This window comes from Poecilia reticulata, chromosome 15 (assembly GCF_904066995.2).
Source record: "Poecilia reticulata chromosome 15, P_reticulata-male-v2, whole genome shotgun sequence".
NCBI lineage: Eukaryota > Metazoa > Chordata > Actinopteri > Cyprinodontiformes > Poeciliidae > Poecilia > Poecilia reticulata.
The window spans coordinates 6,495,402-6,511,347 of record NC_088844.1 but is presented as its reverse complement, the minus strand read 5'-3'; the positions used below and the strand labels follow the sequence as shown (position 1 = coordinate 6,511,347).

General features: G+C 40.2%; 1 protein-coding gene across 1 annotated transcript; it reads right to left on the bottom strand.

Annotated features, from left to right (window-relative positions):
- Window positions 1-4,097: 4,097 nt before the first annotated feature.
- On the bottom strand, window positions 4,098-12,058 carry lbx1a (ladybird homeobox 1a). The gene is made up of 2 exons (XM_008429007.3): window positions 9,287-12,058; window positions 4,098-7,668 (listed from the first exon to the last, which is right to left on the bottom strand). The coding sequence occupies exons 1-2, from the start codon at window positions 9,579-9,581 to the stop codon at window positions 7,118-7,120; spliced, it is 846 nt and encodes a 281-aa protein (XP_008427229.2). The 5' UTR covers window positions 9,582-12,058; the 3' UTR covers window positions 4,098-7,117.
- Window positions 12,059-15,946: the final 3,888 nt, after the last annotated feature.

The following is a 15,946-nucleotide window of genomic DNA, read 5'->3' as shown; positions in this document are numbered from 1 at the left end:
AAGAAATTAAGACAACATGCTGTCACCTGCATCTGGCTGTTGCTGGATGAGATATTGCTTCTATTGGCTGGTAATAAAAGTGTCAACAAGCACCTTATGCCCACACAGAAACACTAACCTGTTCTCATTCCAGAAACGTTGACTTTATTCAAAAGCAGACTCGGATGCATGTAACCCTGCTAATGTGGGCAGAAACATAAACTGATCCAAATGCACCTAATACCCAGCTCATAGAACCACATGTTGAATGTATTCTTACGTCTACATAGACTAAAAAAAGCCTTTTAGAATTTAACCTACAGACTGCTGAACGTACACTGTCCATAGAGAAGCTTTAATTACGTCAGCTTGGCTTTTCCTGCCTCTCTGCTGCCTGGTGCTGCACAATAGATCTCTGTCAGAGCATCTGACAGATTAAGACAGAGTACAGGTACTATGGCATATTCACAGCATACACACACACACACACACACACACACACACACACACACACACACACGCACACACACACACACACACACACACACACACACACACACACACACACACACACGCATACGCAACCCACCCACCCCCGCACACACACACACACACACACACACACACACACACACACACACACACACACACACACACACACGCATACGCAACCCCACCCACCCCCGCACACACACACATATGAGCATTGTGCTTTTCGGTTTTCAGCAGTTCCCATTTTTCTCGGAGTTCCTCTCCCTTTAAATGAAGGGATCATTTCTAGTAATGAAGGGATCATTTCTAGTATTCTAGTTGTCTTTTCTCTCCTGTATGGGTCACCTTGCGGTTAACCTTCTGGTACCACCGCCAGGATGGTACCAGGATTGGTGATGGGCCCAGCTTTGGTCCTGGGCAGCTCTTGCCCAACTCTTTCCTGGCCCACACAATTTTTTCTTTGCAGCAGTACTTGCTTAATCTACCTGTTGTTGGTAATTCCAGCTGCCAGGTGATTTCTTGTTTGTTTTTGTTTGACATGTTATTTTTTCTCAATAAAGAGCTTAATTATTTTGCATGTCCTTGTCTCGCTGTCTTTTGTTGCGACTGAATGAACCAGGTCATAACATTCTCCAACACAGACATTTGTTGCCTCCCCCTCCTTGTTGCTGCGTCTCGCCCGTTCTGCTATGGTCACAGAAAACACGGGGTGAGTAAATATTCTGAGACTCGCTCGATGGTTTGTTTCAGAGTAAAATAAGTTTTACCACTGGCGGAGCTCAGTCTAAAACTGAGCATTAACATAGAAGTGCTCACATAAACACCACTTGAAGGTTAAAGAGGATAACATTGGGCTGGCTGGTGAAAAAGAAAAAAAAATTCTTGGTGGGACTGATGGGCCAATAAATTTCACTTGGTGTAAAATTGAATCCAATGAATGGTAGAAATATGACTACAATTCCACAATAATTTGACAATCTCCATGCAGTAAAATATAACACAAAAGCTTAGATTGGCTAAAAGTAAAAGATTGGTTTGGTAACTTGCAAAATATGAAGTATTTAATCATTAAATAGGTGTCAACAACTTTGCTGATGCAATTGTGGATCTCAATAAATACAAACAAGACTTCACCTCTTGTACAACGCCACAATCCAAATGGCCATGCTACCCAGAAAACATCATGACATCTGATCTAAAGACTTGATTACTCTCAGTGAAAAGCTGCAGGCATCATCCTGTCAAAGATGAGGTTCACCCACAGCGCCAAGCAGGCTGGGAACCGCCTCTGATTCTAGCTGCAGACACACAACTTCTGTCATAGTGTGAAAGGTGTACTTCAGGATGTAGTACACAGAATCCACCACAAGATGTCAGTAGAAGAACAAATGAGGATGACTTGATGGTCAGCAACATGATGTGCAGACAGCCCTCACAGATCTGAGGAGTCTCCCTTTCTCACACACACATGTGCAGACACACACACATGCACAAGCAAACACAGACACACATCTTTGTACTTCTGCGCAAACTGAGGACTTCGTTTTGAGTCCATTAATTTTAGTTACAACACTTTTGCCTAACCCAGACTTTGTCCCTAACCCCAACACTTACTAGTCTATTCTTAACCCGAACCTTAACTAATTCACACCATACCTTTAAATCACAGCAAAACTGCAAAATTGTGAGGACCGGGAAAAAGTCACTTTGGACAAGTGACCTCTATTTCTTGGCAAAATGCTATGAAAGTTGTCCTGAAATTGTAATACGCGAGTACGCATGCACAAGCCAGCCCTCTGCAGGGGCTCTGTAAATCTAAAATTTCTGCCACATTATTAAGAGGATGCTCAGCACAAAAACATTGTGGTAGACACACTATTTCTGTTTTCAGCCGAACTCATTCTGCTTCTGTGACTTTAACACACTCAGCAGGTAGCTTAGCAGCCAAGGAGCTCAGGCCCCAGGGCAGATGTAGGAAAAAATGTCTTTCAGTACGAGTGAATTATGGTTTTCAGCGTTGCTAAATACATTTCTTTATCAAAATGATCAACTAGAATTTGATTAATGTGCAAATTGAAAAGAGGAGGGAGGGGAGTCATGGATATTTGTGAATACCAATTAATCACCAGTTAAAAGTAAATTAATACACATATCAATTTTACCAGGGACATGCTCGGCTCAATAACCCATAAAATTGAAGTTTGTGGTGTTAAGGGGGCTCTAAAGGAATGTAATAACTAAAATTTCAAATCAACCCTATTTAGTGATCAATCAAGCTGTGCCCTGCAGCACAGACAGCTCATTTCTTCTGCTCTGCTCTAGCAAATACAACCATAAAACCAAGATGGCTGCTTAACACCCTCTGCTACAGTTTGTCACAGTTCAGCACATCCTTACACAGCACCGGGTTTGTACAGCAAAACCCAGTAAAGGCTTTGTTCTGTATGAAAAGATGATTAGCTATAATCTGCCTACTGATAAATTAACTAAATCTACTCAAGGCATGAAAATGGTAATAGTATAAGTAACTATCATTAGGCCAGTAAGCAGAGAAGCGATGCGAAGGCCTATTGTATAAGCAGGATTGCTTATTATTTTTTCGACAAACTACGCAGCTTTTTGGAGGCCTCAACATATTCAAAAACTCACTAAACTTCACCCAAAATTGTCCACCAGCTAAAAGTTTTTGGATTCAAGGGAAATCTCAAGTAGGCGTGGCCAAACTGCTCTATGGCGCCCCCTAACGTGAGACAGAACAAACGCTTTATAGTTATCCCCCCTCCCCCAAATCAAGAAAAAAGGTCTCTAACCCCCAAAAATGCACAGGAAGACGGCCATTTTGGGTCAAAGATAAATCACATAAACTCTTCTGCTTGCATGCTCACCCTTATATTGTTCATCAAAGAACACCAGGATTTCAAGAGGTTTCAGATGTCACAGTGAGACTTACATGCTACTGTTTTACTGTAATTTAAGGGCTGCTCTAGTTCCTGGAGGGCCCTGGAGAAACTAGAGGGCCCTCTAGTAGTGTCCCTTGTTGGAGAGAAGTCTGTCCACGGGACCCCAAAGCGCTTCACACTGCTTTCAATCAGTTAAAAAAAATTTATGATCATTATACATTCTTAGAGTAGAAAGGAATCATTTTAAAAGACACAAAATATGGACGCAAGTGAAATGTTCACAAGAAACTGAATCGGTAACAGAAAACCAGCATAGCCTGAGTTGAGTCCAGCAGGCCTAATTACAGCAGGTCCTCACAATTTGTGAGCGTTGGTCCTTTGGAAAGGTCCCACATGGCAGCAGCCGGGTCCAGCAGGAGGAAATGAAGAGAGGTGGGTGGGAGTAGCTGGGTGGGAGTGGGGGCGGAGGGTCATGTTAGGTCTGGTTGTTCAAGCGGGGTGGGGGTGTGTGCATCAAACTTCAATTTTCCAGTTGAGTGAAATCATATTTCTTCTCTGTGTGTGTCACATGGCGAAAAGCTACGTTTCCCTGTGGTCGTTTGCTGTGCAGCCTTCTGCTGTGGCAGACTGACGAAGACAATTCACCATCCGCCAGACGAAAAGTCAAAGGAAGGACTTAAAGAATGACTCATGTCATCTCCATTGATTGTAGTAAGGGAACACGATTGTGGCAAGACACACAGTAAAAACACAATACATTGTTGTTGCTATGTAACAACATTTTGAGACATATTTGTCTTTATTTTGAGACATATTTGTCAATATCACAGTGTAAGCAGCAGAGAGAATAGGTTTGGTGATTCTCTTAAAGTAATGAAATGATTTCATATTATGGAATACGGAGGTCCAAAAGTGTCAAAAAATAATAAGTACAAGATTGAATCCTTAAATGATTCACTTTGTCAAGGGCAAAAAAATGTGTGTTTGTGTGTCTGTACGTGTTTGAAGTCTATGTATTGTAATTCAGAAAGCAATTTTTCATTTTAACACTACTTTCTTATGACAAGAACTCAATTTTGCACAGCCACACCTAAGACTGTAAATGAGAAATTTTGTCAAGGGATCACACACCAGTTTCTGTCTGCCTGCAGGTTTCTGCATGGATGCAGAATGAGAAATTCTGCATCCATGCAGAATGAAAAATGGATGCAAAAAAAAAAAAGAATACATTTCCAAGAAATATATGTTTAGTACAAAAAAATATTTGTGTGATGCAGGAATCAATACATGAAACTATTTTTTCAGTCTTTATTAGTTTATTAGAAGTCAGGGCTACCATCGCTCTGTTCACATTTATTGATGGGATGTTGACTTGCTGTGGTTAAAACCAATCAGATGCTAGGATCTACTTGATAGATTTCATTTAAAGTTAAGATTATTTTATGGTGCACTGTGGCAAAGCAACCACAAAACAGCTCAATAAACATCAAACTACAACAGTTTTAAATTTGAATCAGTGGATTTTACCAGTTATTGTACACAATGCATGAAATATTAATTGCTATTTTTTTAAGATTCTATTTTATTTTATTTATTTATTTTTTTTTAACTCACAACACTGGATCTTTTGGCACACCATACTCACTCACCAGTTTATTGTTCCCATGGCTGCAGTCTACCAGGCCGTTCCTTGGAAAATGAAGCAAACGGTTGAAAGTTTTGTACTAGCTGATACAGGGAAGCTTTAATCCGGACAAAAAGCAGCAACCCGCTGAGGCACATTTATATTCATGGCCCCAGGGAGTGTGTCCACAAACAGGGTCTAATTGTTCAATAGACGGGTTTAGTTAATCCATCAAAGTGGCTCACAGCTGAAGACGACAACGCTGGAACCATATGGACTCCAATCCAAATCACTGCAGGGGGACATGGCGGGGACACGTGTGCGTCATCTTACCGAGGCACACATTACATAGCTGCAGATTGTGCATATTAATGAATCGATTAAAAGTAGGCTGACCAATGGACGACCCTTAAATAAAAGAGGTCTGGTTTGTTTTAGAGTGTTATAAAACCCCCAGGAGTTTTGAAGAAAAATATTAATAAATGTTTTCAGGCCACCCGTCACTTCAAGGCACTTTGGTGGAGGGGCTCACACACCTTCCAGAAACACCCCAGAGCTCCATGGATCCGGCATCAGTATACACAGGATTTAATACAAGGCTTCGTTTATGAAGGTATTTTTAATGCAAAAGTGTTTTGTGGCTCGAAACTGAAAAGTTGAAGCGGCAGAGAAAAAATCGTAAAGGACTCCTGTAATCGTAGATGTTATACGCCTCTTTGGATTCTTAAGAAAAATATACAAATTGTATTCTTTCAGTCAAACTTCAGTGACTCAAAGAACTTAAAGTGCGACTTAAGTCGCACAGCCCAAATGATCCAAAACAAATCTGCATATTTGTGTCAGAAAAAAAACAAACTTGTGAAAATGTATCACTCACAGACACAAAACTACCACTACATCTTTATAGGGCTGTTGTTCATGTTATGGAATATTTACAGTAATTTCACTTCATTCTTTTGGTTTAGTGATGATGACAGCTGACTTTTTTGTGTTGAATTAACTTAAAAGTTTTTTTTTTTTTTTTAGCTTAAAGGAACTTTTTACTTTGACTTTACTTGAAACAATTAAGTTTGATGCCACATTAGTGTCCTACGTCTGACGTCATGACACTAGCTTCGCCAGAGACACAACCTGTACTGACCAGGGCACTGTGGTGGGCCAGGGGTGAAGCACAACCTACATAAAGAGGCCTTAGTCCTCGACCCGGCCAATGCAGGTTCGAATCCTGGCCTGATGACCATCTCTTCACCCTCTCTTCTCTAACCCAGATTGTGTTTTTGAAATCTTACTTTCTTATGCAGGCTCTTTGGAAGCTGTTCACAAAATGTTTTTTGCTAAATGGACATTTCAATAGGCTACATAACACTGTTTCATCTTCTTAAATGTATTAAAAATGATATCTTTATTAATTTGGTCTATGGACGGATTTGCCATGTTTTAAAAATTCATACTGATTCTGTGAAATGCAAAACTCTTTATGGTTCTGAGCTATTTTACAATTTACTGGGCAGCAAAAAAACATCACAGCAGGACTTTTGTATTTGTGACTTGTAGAACTGAATCTGTGACCCATATGGATATCTGACACAGGTATGTGGATTTGTTTTACACCATTTGGGCAAATTTATAGATGTAAGATTTAAAAGGAAAAAAAAAAGGTTATATTGGCTCTAGTGGCCTTTATTTGACAGTGAATTGACCTGAATGTGGGTAATGACAGAAGGGGAAAGACATACAGCAAAGGTCACCATGTTGGGAATCGAACCTGCGATGGCTGCATGGAGGGCTGAGGCCTCCGTAGGTGGATTGTCCTTAACCCCTGCAACAACACAGCAACCCAAGACCTTTTTTATTTGTAAGAGTGGCTCAAAAAAAGCAATTTGTATCTCATACTTAAGAATTTGAATCTGAAGAGGTGTAATTGTGGTTTTGTACTTCGTACTAAAAATAAAATCTACAGTTACATAGCTCTAATGAGATTTTTCTTTCCAACTTCTCAGTTCCAAGCCACAAATAATTTGGCACCAAAAAAATACCTTCATATTCAGTCAACCACGCTCGTTAGTGTAATTGAGTTAAAGTAGAGAAACCACAACAGTCACTCCACGCTACGTGGGATGCTTCAGTCACCCACATCGATCTCCTCCTCCTCCTCTTCCTCCTCCTCCTCATCCTCATCATCCTCCGAACCGCACCTGCTGATCGGTCCGTCTCTGTCCCGCGGCAGCGTGATAGAAGGAAGAGTAGGAGACGCATGCGGCCTGCTGAGATCTCCTTCAGTCCTGCCGAACCTCTGCTCCGGTCCTCCGGCCCGGCTCAGCGCAGACCGCGCCACCAGGCCCAGACCTTCGGCCGCGCACTTCTCCAGCTCCGCCAGCTTGGAGAGCTTCTCCAAGGCCACAGCTCCAGCGGCTCTGGCGGACTGCACGTCGGCCTTCATTTCCTCCAGGTCCCGCTTGAGCTTGGCCCGCCTGTTCTGGAACCAGGTGATGACCTGCGCGTTGGTCAGGTTCAGGTGCTGGGCCAGCTGGTCCCGGTCCGCCGGGCTCAGATACTTCTGGTACAGGAAGCGTTTCTCCAACTCGTAGATCTGATGGTTGGTGAAGGCCGTCCGGGACTTCCGGCGCTTTTTAGGGGCGTTCCTCTGTCCGAAAAGGCCCTGACCGTCCCGGCCTGAGAGGAAGAGAAAGACCGGGTCCAGATAATTACAGAGGGAACGGAACCAGGAAAGTGACTCGATCTTTGACAATAGACTAATATTGTCAAAGTCCAATTTACGAAATAATCCAATTTATTTAATTGGAACATTTACAGGACGAGATTTGATTATACAATTCCACATATATGTACAAAAAAATAAAATGAAATGAATTAATAGAAATATTCAAATACAAAAAAATTTTTTCAATAGGAGTCACATTCATTTTATTGTGTTGAAATCTGTTTTTATGATTATTATTGTTGTTTTACTGTAAATTGACTGTCTTGTTTAGCAAAAATACATTAGTTAAAATGTGTATGCTGAAATGTTTGAATCTTTTAGGTTAGGTTTAAACTGAATCATCTTAAATTCCCATATAACTTTCCATAAAATAGATTTTAAAAACCTGCTAATTTTTAATGTTGTAATAAATTTCCACAACAGTACCACAGTAAAAGCATCAGTAATATCAGCAAATTGTGAAATGAAATTCAAATCTATGCGATTTAAAAGATATTCTCCAAAAATATCGACGTCCCATGGAAGACAATATATCCATCCTCCTTTTATTTTATTTTAAAATTTAAAAACAAAATGGTTCTTCTTCAGTAATGAATTCCCTGCAGTAAATCTTTATCAAAAATGATAAGGTCACTTTTTCCAAAGCATCATGTAACATCTGTGGTTCTGAACTAGTTCTATTTAACTGGACCGAGGCAAAAATGTCTCTTCAGACGGTTTCGGTTCTGGTTTAAAACTATTAAATATTGTCAAAACCATTGATAAATATTTATTCATTACTGTCTGTTTTCTTCCTGTATTATTGCTTATTCAGTCTGTAGCTCAATCTGTATTTCATACGCTTTCATACAACCATGTGTATCCATCAGTTTTTAATTTGAAGCTCATCTGCGAAGCAAACGTTGAGATTTTAGGTTTAATTTTATCATAACCTTTTTGTTTCTTACATCCTCCAGCTGTCGACGTGAATGTGTGTTAAATGCTGCAGATTCATTAAATGCTAAGATTCATTCTAAGATTGAAGGATAAAAATACCACATGGTAATAAAAAATTAGTATAAAAGATGAGTTACAGGTTTTTGTAAATAATATTGTAACAATATAATAAAAACATGAGCATTGCTGTGTAATAATTTAATATAATTAGAATGTCTAATGCTTTTATGTACATAGATGGATGTTATTATGCTGGATTGCACTATATGCTTCTGTTCTTTGTGGGTTTTAATTATTATATATGTATATATTGCTATGAATTTCTATATTCCACAAGAACGCGTGGCATTAAAACCTTTTAGACTCTACAGGACAAAAATCTGAACATATAGAGAAGGACAGTCAATAAGTGGATATCTATCTATTACATACATATTTAACATAAACAAAAAAAATGACTAAGGCAAACTGTTGATATGTTTAAACATAATAAAATACATAGACTATTTTCCACCTGAGAAGTTGAATTATTCTGACCAAATTCTTGAAGAAATTATTGTCCCAGAGAAAAAAAAACAGTTGGCAGAAACACTGAAGGCGGTTGCAGAAAACAAAGAGCAGAGCAGGGATTACCCTCTGCCGCCTGCAGGACGCTGACCTCCAGGCCCCGGAAGGTTTTGCTGGCCAGCTCCTCCAGCGCGCACAGCGGGGAGCTCAGGCCCAGCAGCGGCCGGTCGGACGGGCTGCTCTCCCGCTGAGACGTCGGGAGCGGCCGGCTCCTCTTCGCACACGGCTTGTTGAGGATGTCCTCGATGCCGAAGGGCGTAAGCGGCTTGCTGGAGGCGGCCGGCGGTGGAAGCTGCCCCACTGGACTGAGTCTCCTCTTCCCCGGCACCTCAGAGCATTTCGACTCGACCTTAGAGGTCATAGCAGTTCGAGCTCTTCCACCTGAACGGAGGTAACTTCAGAGCCGTGGGGTTCGGGAAGAGGCAGCCCGCTGCCCAGAGAGTCGATTCCGAAGCTGCATGATGGTCAAGGGGCTACACTTCTCAGTGGATGCGACTGGAACCCGCCTGGTTCCAGTGATGTCCTGACAGAAGCCACTCTGACCCAACTTATGGTGTGCGGATCAGTCCCTCCCCATCCTGTGTGCGTGTGCTCAGAGAGAGAGTGAGAGAGAGAGAGGGGGGAAGGTGGTGTTTCACAGAGTGACGCTGTGATCGCAGGAGACCAATTAGGAAGAACGACTTCAGCTTATTGGTCATCAGTCATTTTGCCTGGTGTAGAAGTTCTCATCTCCATCAAGCATGAGAGAGAAGAAAGCTCCATGTTTACTGAGTTCCAGGCCACCAGAACACTCTGCAGGGAAATCAGATTACACACTGAGTGAGAAAACAAAACAAAAAAAATGTGTTGCTTGAGATGAAAAAACATGGCTGTCACAGCACTGGCTTGTTTGGAGATGTTTGGAAGTGTGAACAGGATCAGCACAACGTAGCTGCGTTTAATTAAACAAACCATATTTTCTAGAACAACTTCTTTTTGGCAAAATGAGACCAAAGAAGAGATCTTTGCATTTATCAGAAACAGATGTCACTGTAAAGTCCTAAGAACTTCCCACCCGTGGAAGTTGTGAGTGTTATGTTAGAGCGTAAGCGTGAACATGATCCCATTGAGCAGGCGGCGGTTATCCCAGACTCCATGACTAAAGTGATTCATTTGTTCTTAATGATTAATGACGAAAGACCGACATGTTCAATAACGCCGTTTGGTGTCGCGCAGCTCTGCCCTCACCCCTGCTGCCCAGCTGCGTACTGTGACTAATAGTCACTTTGATGAGAACATGTGATACTTCAGCCTCTAGGACTGAAAGGTGAGGACTTGATCACTCTAACATTACGCATTAAACTCTTGTTACATTAAAGGTTTTGGTGTTAGACAGGATGTTTCCCTTGATATTTTTTTTGTGGTTATTTTCTTGTCTTTTCTTTCTTAAAATGACTCTTAAAATGATTTTTTTCCCTCAGTCAGTTTTTAGTTAATTTGATGCTGTGTCCTAAACTGCATCCTTATTTTTTCAGCTTAATATGTTCATAAGAATTTATGGATAATTTACTGGATAGGCAACTTTTCAAAACATGTTTTTGCATGTTAATCATTCATAATTAAAAGAGATTAAAACAAGTAACCTGTCTTGTATTTTGTATAAAGCTATAATGCTAAACACACCACTTACAAAAATTGTTGAACAAAGTGTTTGTATTGAATCAGTATTGGAATCAGATCAGACAGGAAACCAGTGACTGCACTACAGGTGTTGGTATCCTGCATCCCATGGTGTTGTCTACAAGCATGTGTGTGTGCGTGTGTGTGTGTGGCATTGTGTTTTATACACTGTAATGATCATTTCCCCAACAAATACTACAGTGTGAGGACCAGCTGCTCCAAAAGCCTGTATCTTCAAAATAAGAAGTATTTGAGTTAGGGGTGGTTCGGTTTCGGACTAGGGTGTGAATTGGGTTAGAGATTGGCACGTGCTGCTAATTGTTAGGTTTGACCATAAGAGTCAAGGGTTGAGCTGAAATGAATGAAAAATGAATGGAAGTCAGTGCCAAGTGCCTGTGAAGACAGAAAGATGTGCTATGTATGTGTGTGTGCGTGGATGTGTAGTGCGTGTGTGTCTGTGTGGCACATCACAAGTGACTACTTACAACAGTGTGTGCGCTTCAGGGTGTTAATTTCCTGTGATGGGATGAGTCCGTGGCGTCCCACTGTGATTCATATTAAAAGTCAATTGGCCTTAAAATTTGGCCGGACCCCCAAAGCCTGAAGGAGTGAGATACAGCTGTCAGCTAATGGAAGAGCGGCGCGCAGGCATACCGGCTGAAATTGAATCTGACCACAGAGGCAAATGGACCAGAGACAGAGTATCACAACAACTGACCATTAGGTTGATGACAACCTCTTTGCTAACTGTCCCACAGTTTCGGTTTGGCCTCTCCTGGTATGTGACCCTGTGCTGCTGCTGGTGGCCCGTGTGAGTCTGCATCTGCTTTTAATTTGATACAAAGTGAAGCTCCCCCCTCAAAAAAAAAAATAAATAAATAAAAGAAAGCTCTCAACTCTTCATATAGTATGAGTGAGGATGTGATTGCGTGATGTACGAAGGTTTTGTGTGTTTGCCAATAACTTAAGCAACAGCTATCAAAGATTCTTCACACTTGATTTCTCACCTGTGTGCTTGTGTGGTGAGGTATGTCAGCGCTGGCTGGGAAACAGAGATAAAGGTAAGAGGTCCATCACCCTCCTGCTGCTGTTTTGATTTCACTGACACTATAATTACCACACACACTTTTATTTTCCGGCAGCAAACTTTGCCACTTAGGAACAAAGCGACAATTACTGTCTTTCGAACTTGTAACTTGTAACAACAACAAGCTTTTTATTTATTTTTCACAGAGTTTATTAATTAAGTTAATGAATCTGGTTCTGGATAAGACAAAATTGGAAACCCCTTCATAATCAGAGCATGAATTATTATAAGCAGAAATTTTAATCCACAGCAAAGATAACATAATCTGTGTAAGAAATACAGATGACAAAAATATACACCCAATGGGACCACTGAGTGGGTGCACAGATATATAAATCAATCCATTTGTAAAATCATCATAATCACATAAGTGTTTCCATTCAAAGCCAAAATTGTAATATATTTATATGTAGTGAGGTTGTTGTGGACACAAACGATCACACCAGAATGTAGGGAAAGAGAAGAAGAAGAGAAGACCAAGACCAAGTCCCTCGTTCTTTTCTTTGGTTATGGATGTTAGAAGACATTGAGAATAAAGCGAGACAACTGCCATAAAAAGAAGAAGTGCTCAGCGTTTGCAGAAGTAAACATGGATGCTGACAGTGGAACATAGCTTACATGTTTGAAGTTGTTCTCCGACTGGAGCCAGCACTTTAACAACGTAATCCTCATTATAATCGGTCATGGTTGTTGTTTTTCTTCCTGCTTGCACGTTTCAGGATGCAGAATAGTGACATTTGTCGAGAATCAGTGACGTTCAGGTCGGATGAATGCGACCTGGACGTTAGGTCACATTTGAATCGGATACATATCGTACACCCAAGTGGCCTGGGTCACATTCGAAAAATCTCCGACATGTGTTGTCTGGATGACACAGACACAGATGTGTAACCCACAACAAAACCACCCCCAACCCCTCACCGCCTGTCGACATCTTCGAGGAGGGGGGCGGAAGAGGGAGGACGGGGTGACGCCAGAAAGGTGGTTCACCAAAAAGGCTAGGGCCGCCTCTGCTCCTCTACAGCAATCTGTTACCATTACCATGCCTGAATTCACCCTGTAGACATCAGGTTAATAATGATATGTTATGATGATAATATTCTAAGTCTCCTTTGCTAATATGCCTTTATTAGAGGATGTTTATTAGCTCTTTGTCATTATCTAAAAACTACAGGAATACTGTGAAACCCCTGTGAAGCTTTGTGATTACCACACACACACACACACACGCACACACACACACACACACACACACACACACACACACACACACACACAGACGCTCTCCCAGCATAATGGAAATGGTTCACGGTGATGAACCGCAGATTGTGTGTGTCTGTGTGAACATTATGGCTATTGGCTAAATAATGGGAACAAATGAGAGTCATCCATTTCCTGCCTGGCTTCTCATTGGTAATGACAGCATGGATGACTCTGCCTAATCCATCTTCAAGCTCCTCCTTTAAACTACAATTTTGCTTCCCTCTGGGAGAAGCTTCAGCTAGTGGGACCAGGAGATAATGGAGGCAGTTTAGGCAGAGTTTAGGGCTGGGGTGTCAAACTAATTTTCATTTTGGGCCCTATCAAAAATTTGAATGTTCTTAAAGGCCCAGAATGTATTGATAAAATCCATTAAACTGTTACAGTCTAACGGTTAGACTATCAATAAATAGATGTTTGTTTCAGCATTCAATAAGTGTTTCTTAAATTTAAATAGTCACTGATGAGTCCTTCCAGAATTTTGTGATTGTTTTTGTGTTTTTTTAAAATCAAATTCACAGATTTTGTGGTGCTGATTTAGAAATATTTTCTAAGGAATTTTTTCAATATTTGCCGCTATTATATGATGTTAAATGTGATTTTTTTTTTTATTGTTGTGTCAATCTTTGACTATAACTTGACAGCAAGAAAGACCAAAGTATCAGTGACTTAAAACCAATGTTGGGTTTTGAGGAACCCAATTTTGAGGAAAAAATTGCAGTAAAATCAGAAAAAAATGTAGAGATCTGTTGATTTTGTGTGAATTTTGTGGAATTGTGAAAAACAGGAGGGATTTATTGATGTAATTTGGAGCCTGGAGGACCACATAAAGAGCTGCGGTGGACCAGATTTGGCCCACCGGCCTTGAGTTTGACACACGAGGTTTAGAGCAAGAATGGAGTAACCGAAACATGATTTAAAATCACAATTGACAATATATTTTAGTAAAGTATACTAATAATTATCGCAGTTATTTTAGATACTAGTAATATAAAACATATAACTTTTAAAATGCAAATCTAAACGATCTGTTATTATTTTTGTGCTTTTATAACTTGATTTCTGTGAGATTAACTATTTATGTAATATGTATTCTTTAAAAGCCATACTGTCTAATGTCATTTTCTTGGGCCCTGACTTTGACCACTGGGGGGCCTCCAAGATCTAATGTCAGAACATCCAAATGCAGGAAAACGCCATGAAAAATCTTTCATTTCTACCAGAAAACTTTTCTAACTTTTCTTTGGTGTCCATAATTGTTGCCTGTTGACGAACCAGCACCCCTGGTGACCCCTCTAGTGATAAGCATACAAAGATAATCCATGGTTGGATGGGCATTTGGAGGAAAAAGTATTGATAGACTATTGTGGATGTTTCATGTTTGCTTGTCTTTGAACAGTCACCCACAGGATAGCCTGGTATACTTGTTTCAGTTTCCAGACCTCATTTTACAAATGTATAAAAATCATGATGTAGAATAAATGAGGATATTGTTAGCACGGAAAAATAGGCTTTAATGAACAAAACCAGTCTTTCATGCTTAATCAGTGGAGGTAAATCATAGGATTAGGAAGTACATAATGCTAGGCGGGTGGTTGTAACCCAGCGACCAGCCATAGGAAACACACTTACTGCTCCATCAACTGCAGCCAAAATTATGAGCACATGACCACTGAGAGGCGTGACGACCGAGCTGTTTCAAATGAATCTCACCATGTGCCAGTAGAAACCATTATGATCAAAAATAGCAAGAATATATTTAATCAGGTCAAACTTGAGTTTGAGAGCCATATGATTGTGGGAACTTTCCAGTAGTGCTAAATATTCAATGTCTGAAAAAAAAAAAAAAAATATATATATATATATATATATATATATATATATATATATATATATATATATATATATATATATATATATATATATATATATATATATATATATATATATATATATATATATATATATATATATATATATATGGACCCTTCTATAATAATAATAATAATAATAAACAGGACCACCAAAGCATGAGTGAATTCATCCATTCACTTCCACATTCACATGTTAATAATAATCAGAATCATAGTACATAAAATTTATATAGTACTTTTTAGGACACTCAGAGACTCTTTACAGGAGTAAAAAATAAGTAAAAATGAGGTACTATGTTGGTACAGGGGTTAGGCACAACCCACATAAAGAAGTCTTAGTTCTTGACGTGGCCGTCACAGGTTTGAATCCTGTGCTGCACTTGAGCTTGAAACACCTGGAGAAAAATCCCCATGTGTGAAAACTGTTTCTGGACTTCAGCTCAGCATTCAACACAATCCTCTCCCAGCATTTGGTGAGTAAACTAGTTCCCCCTGTCTGTTGGATTTCCTGACAGACAGACTCCAGTCTGTGAGGTTTGACAAAACTACCACAAGGGTCATCTCCCTCACCACTGCCTGTCCCCTCCACTCACCCTGACGACACATGACTGCCATCCCAGATTCAGTACAAATCACATCTTTAAGTTTGTGGTGGGTCATTAGGGACAACGGTGAAACGATCTACAGAGAGGAGGTGAAACATCTGGTGGACTGGTGTGATGCAAACCATCTAAACCTGAATGTCGACAAAACAAAAGAAATAGTTTTTGATTTCAGAAAAAATCTGCCAAATTTTTCTAAATTAAAATGTTCTAAAGTTTTGACTAAAATAACAAGTTTAGCACA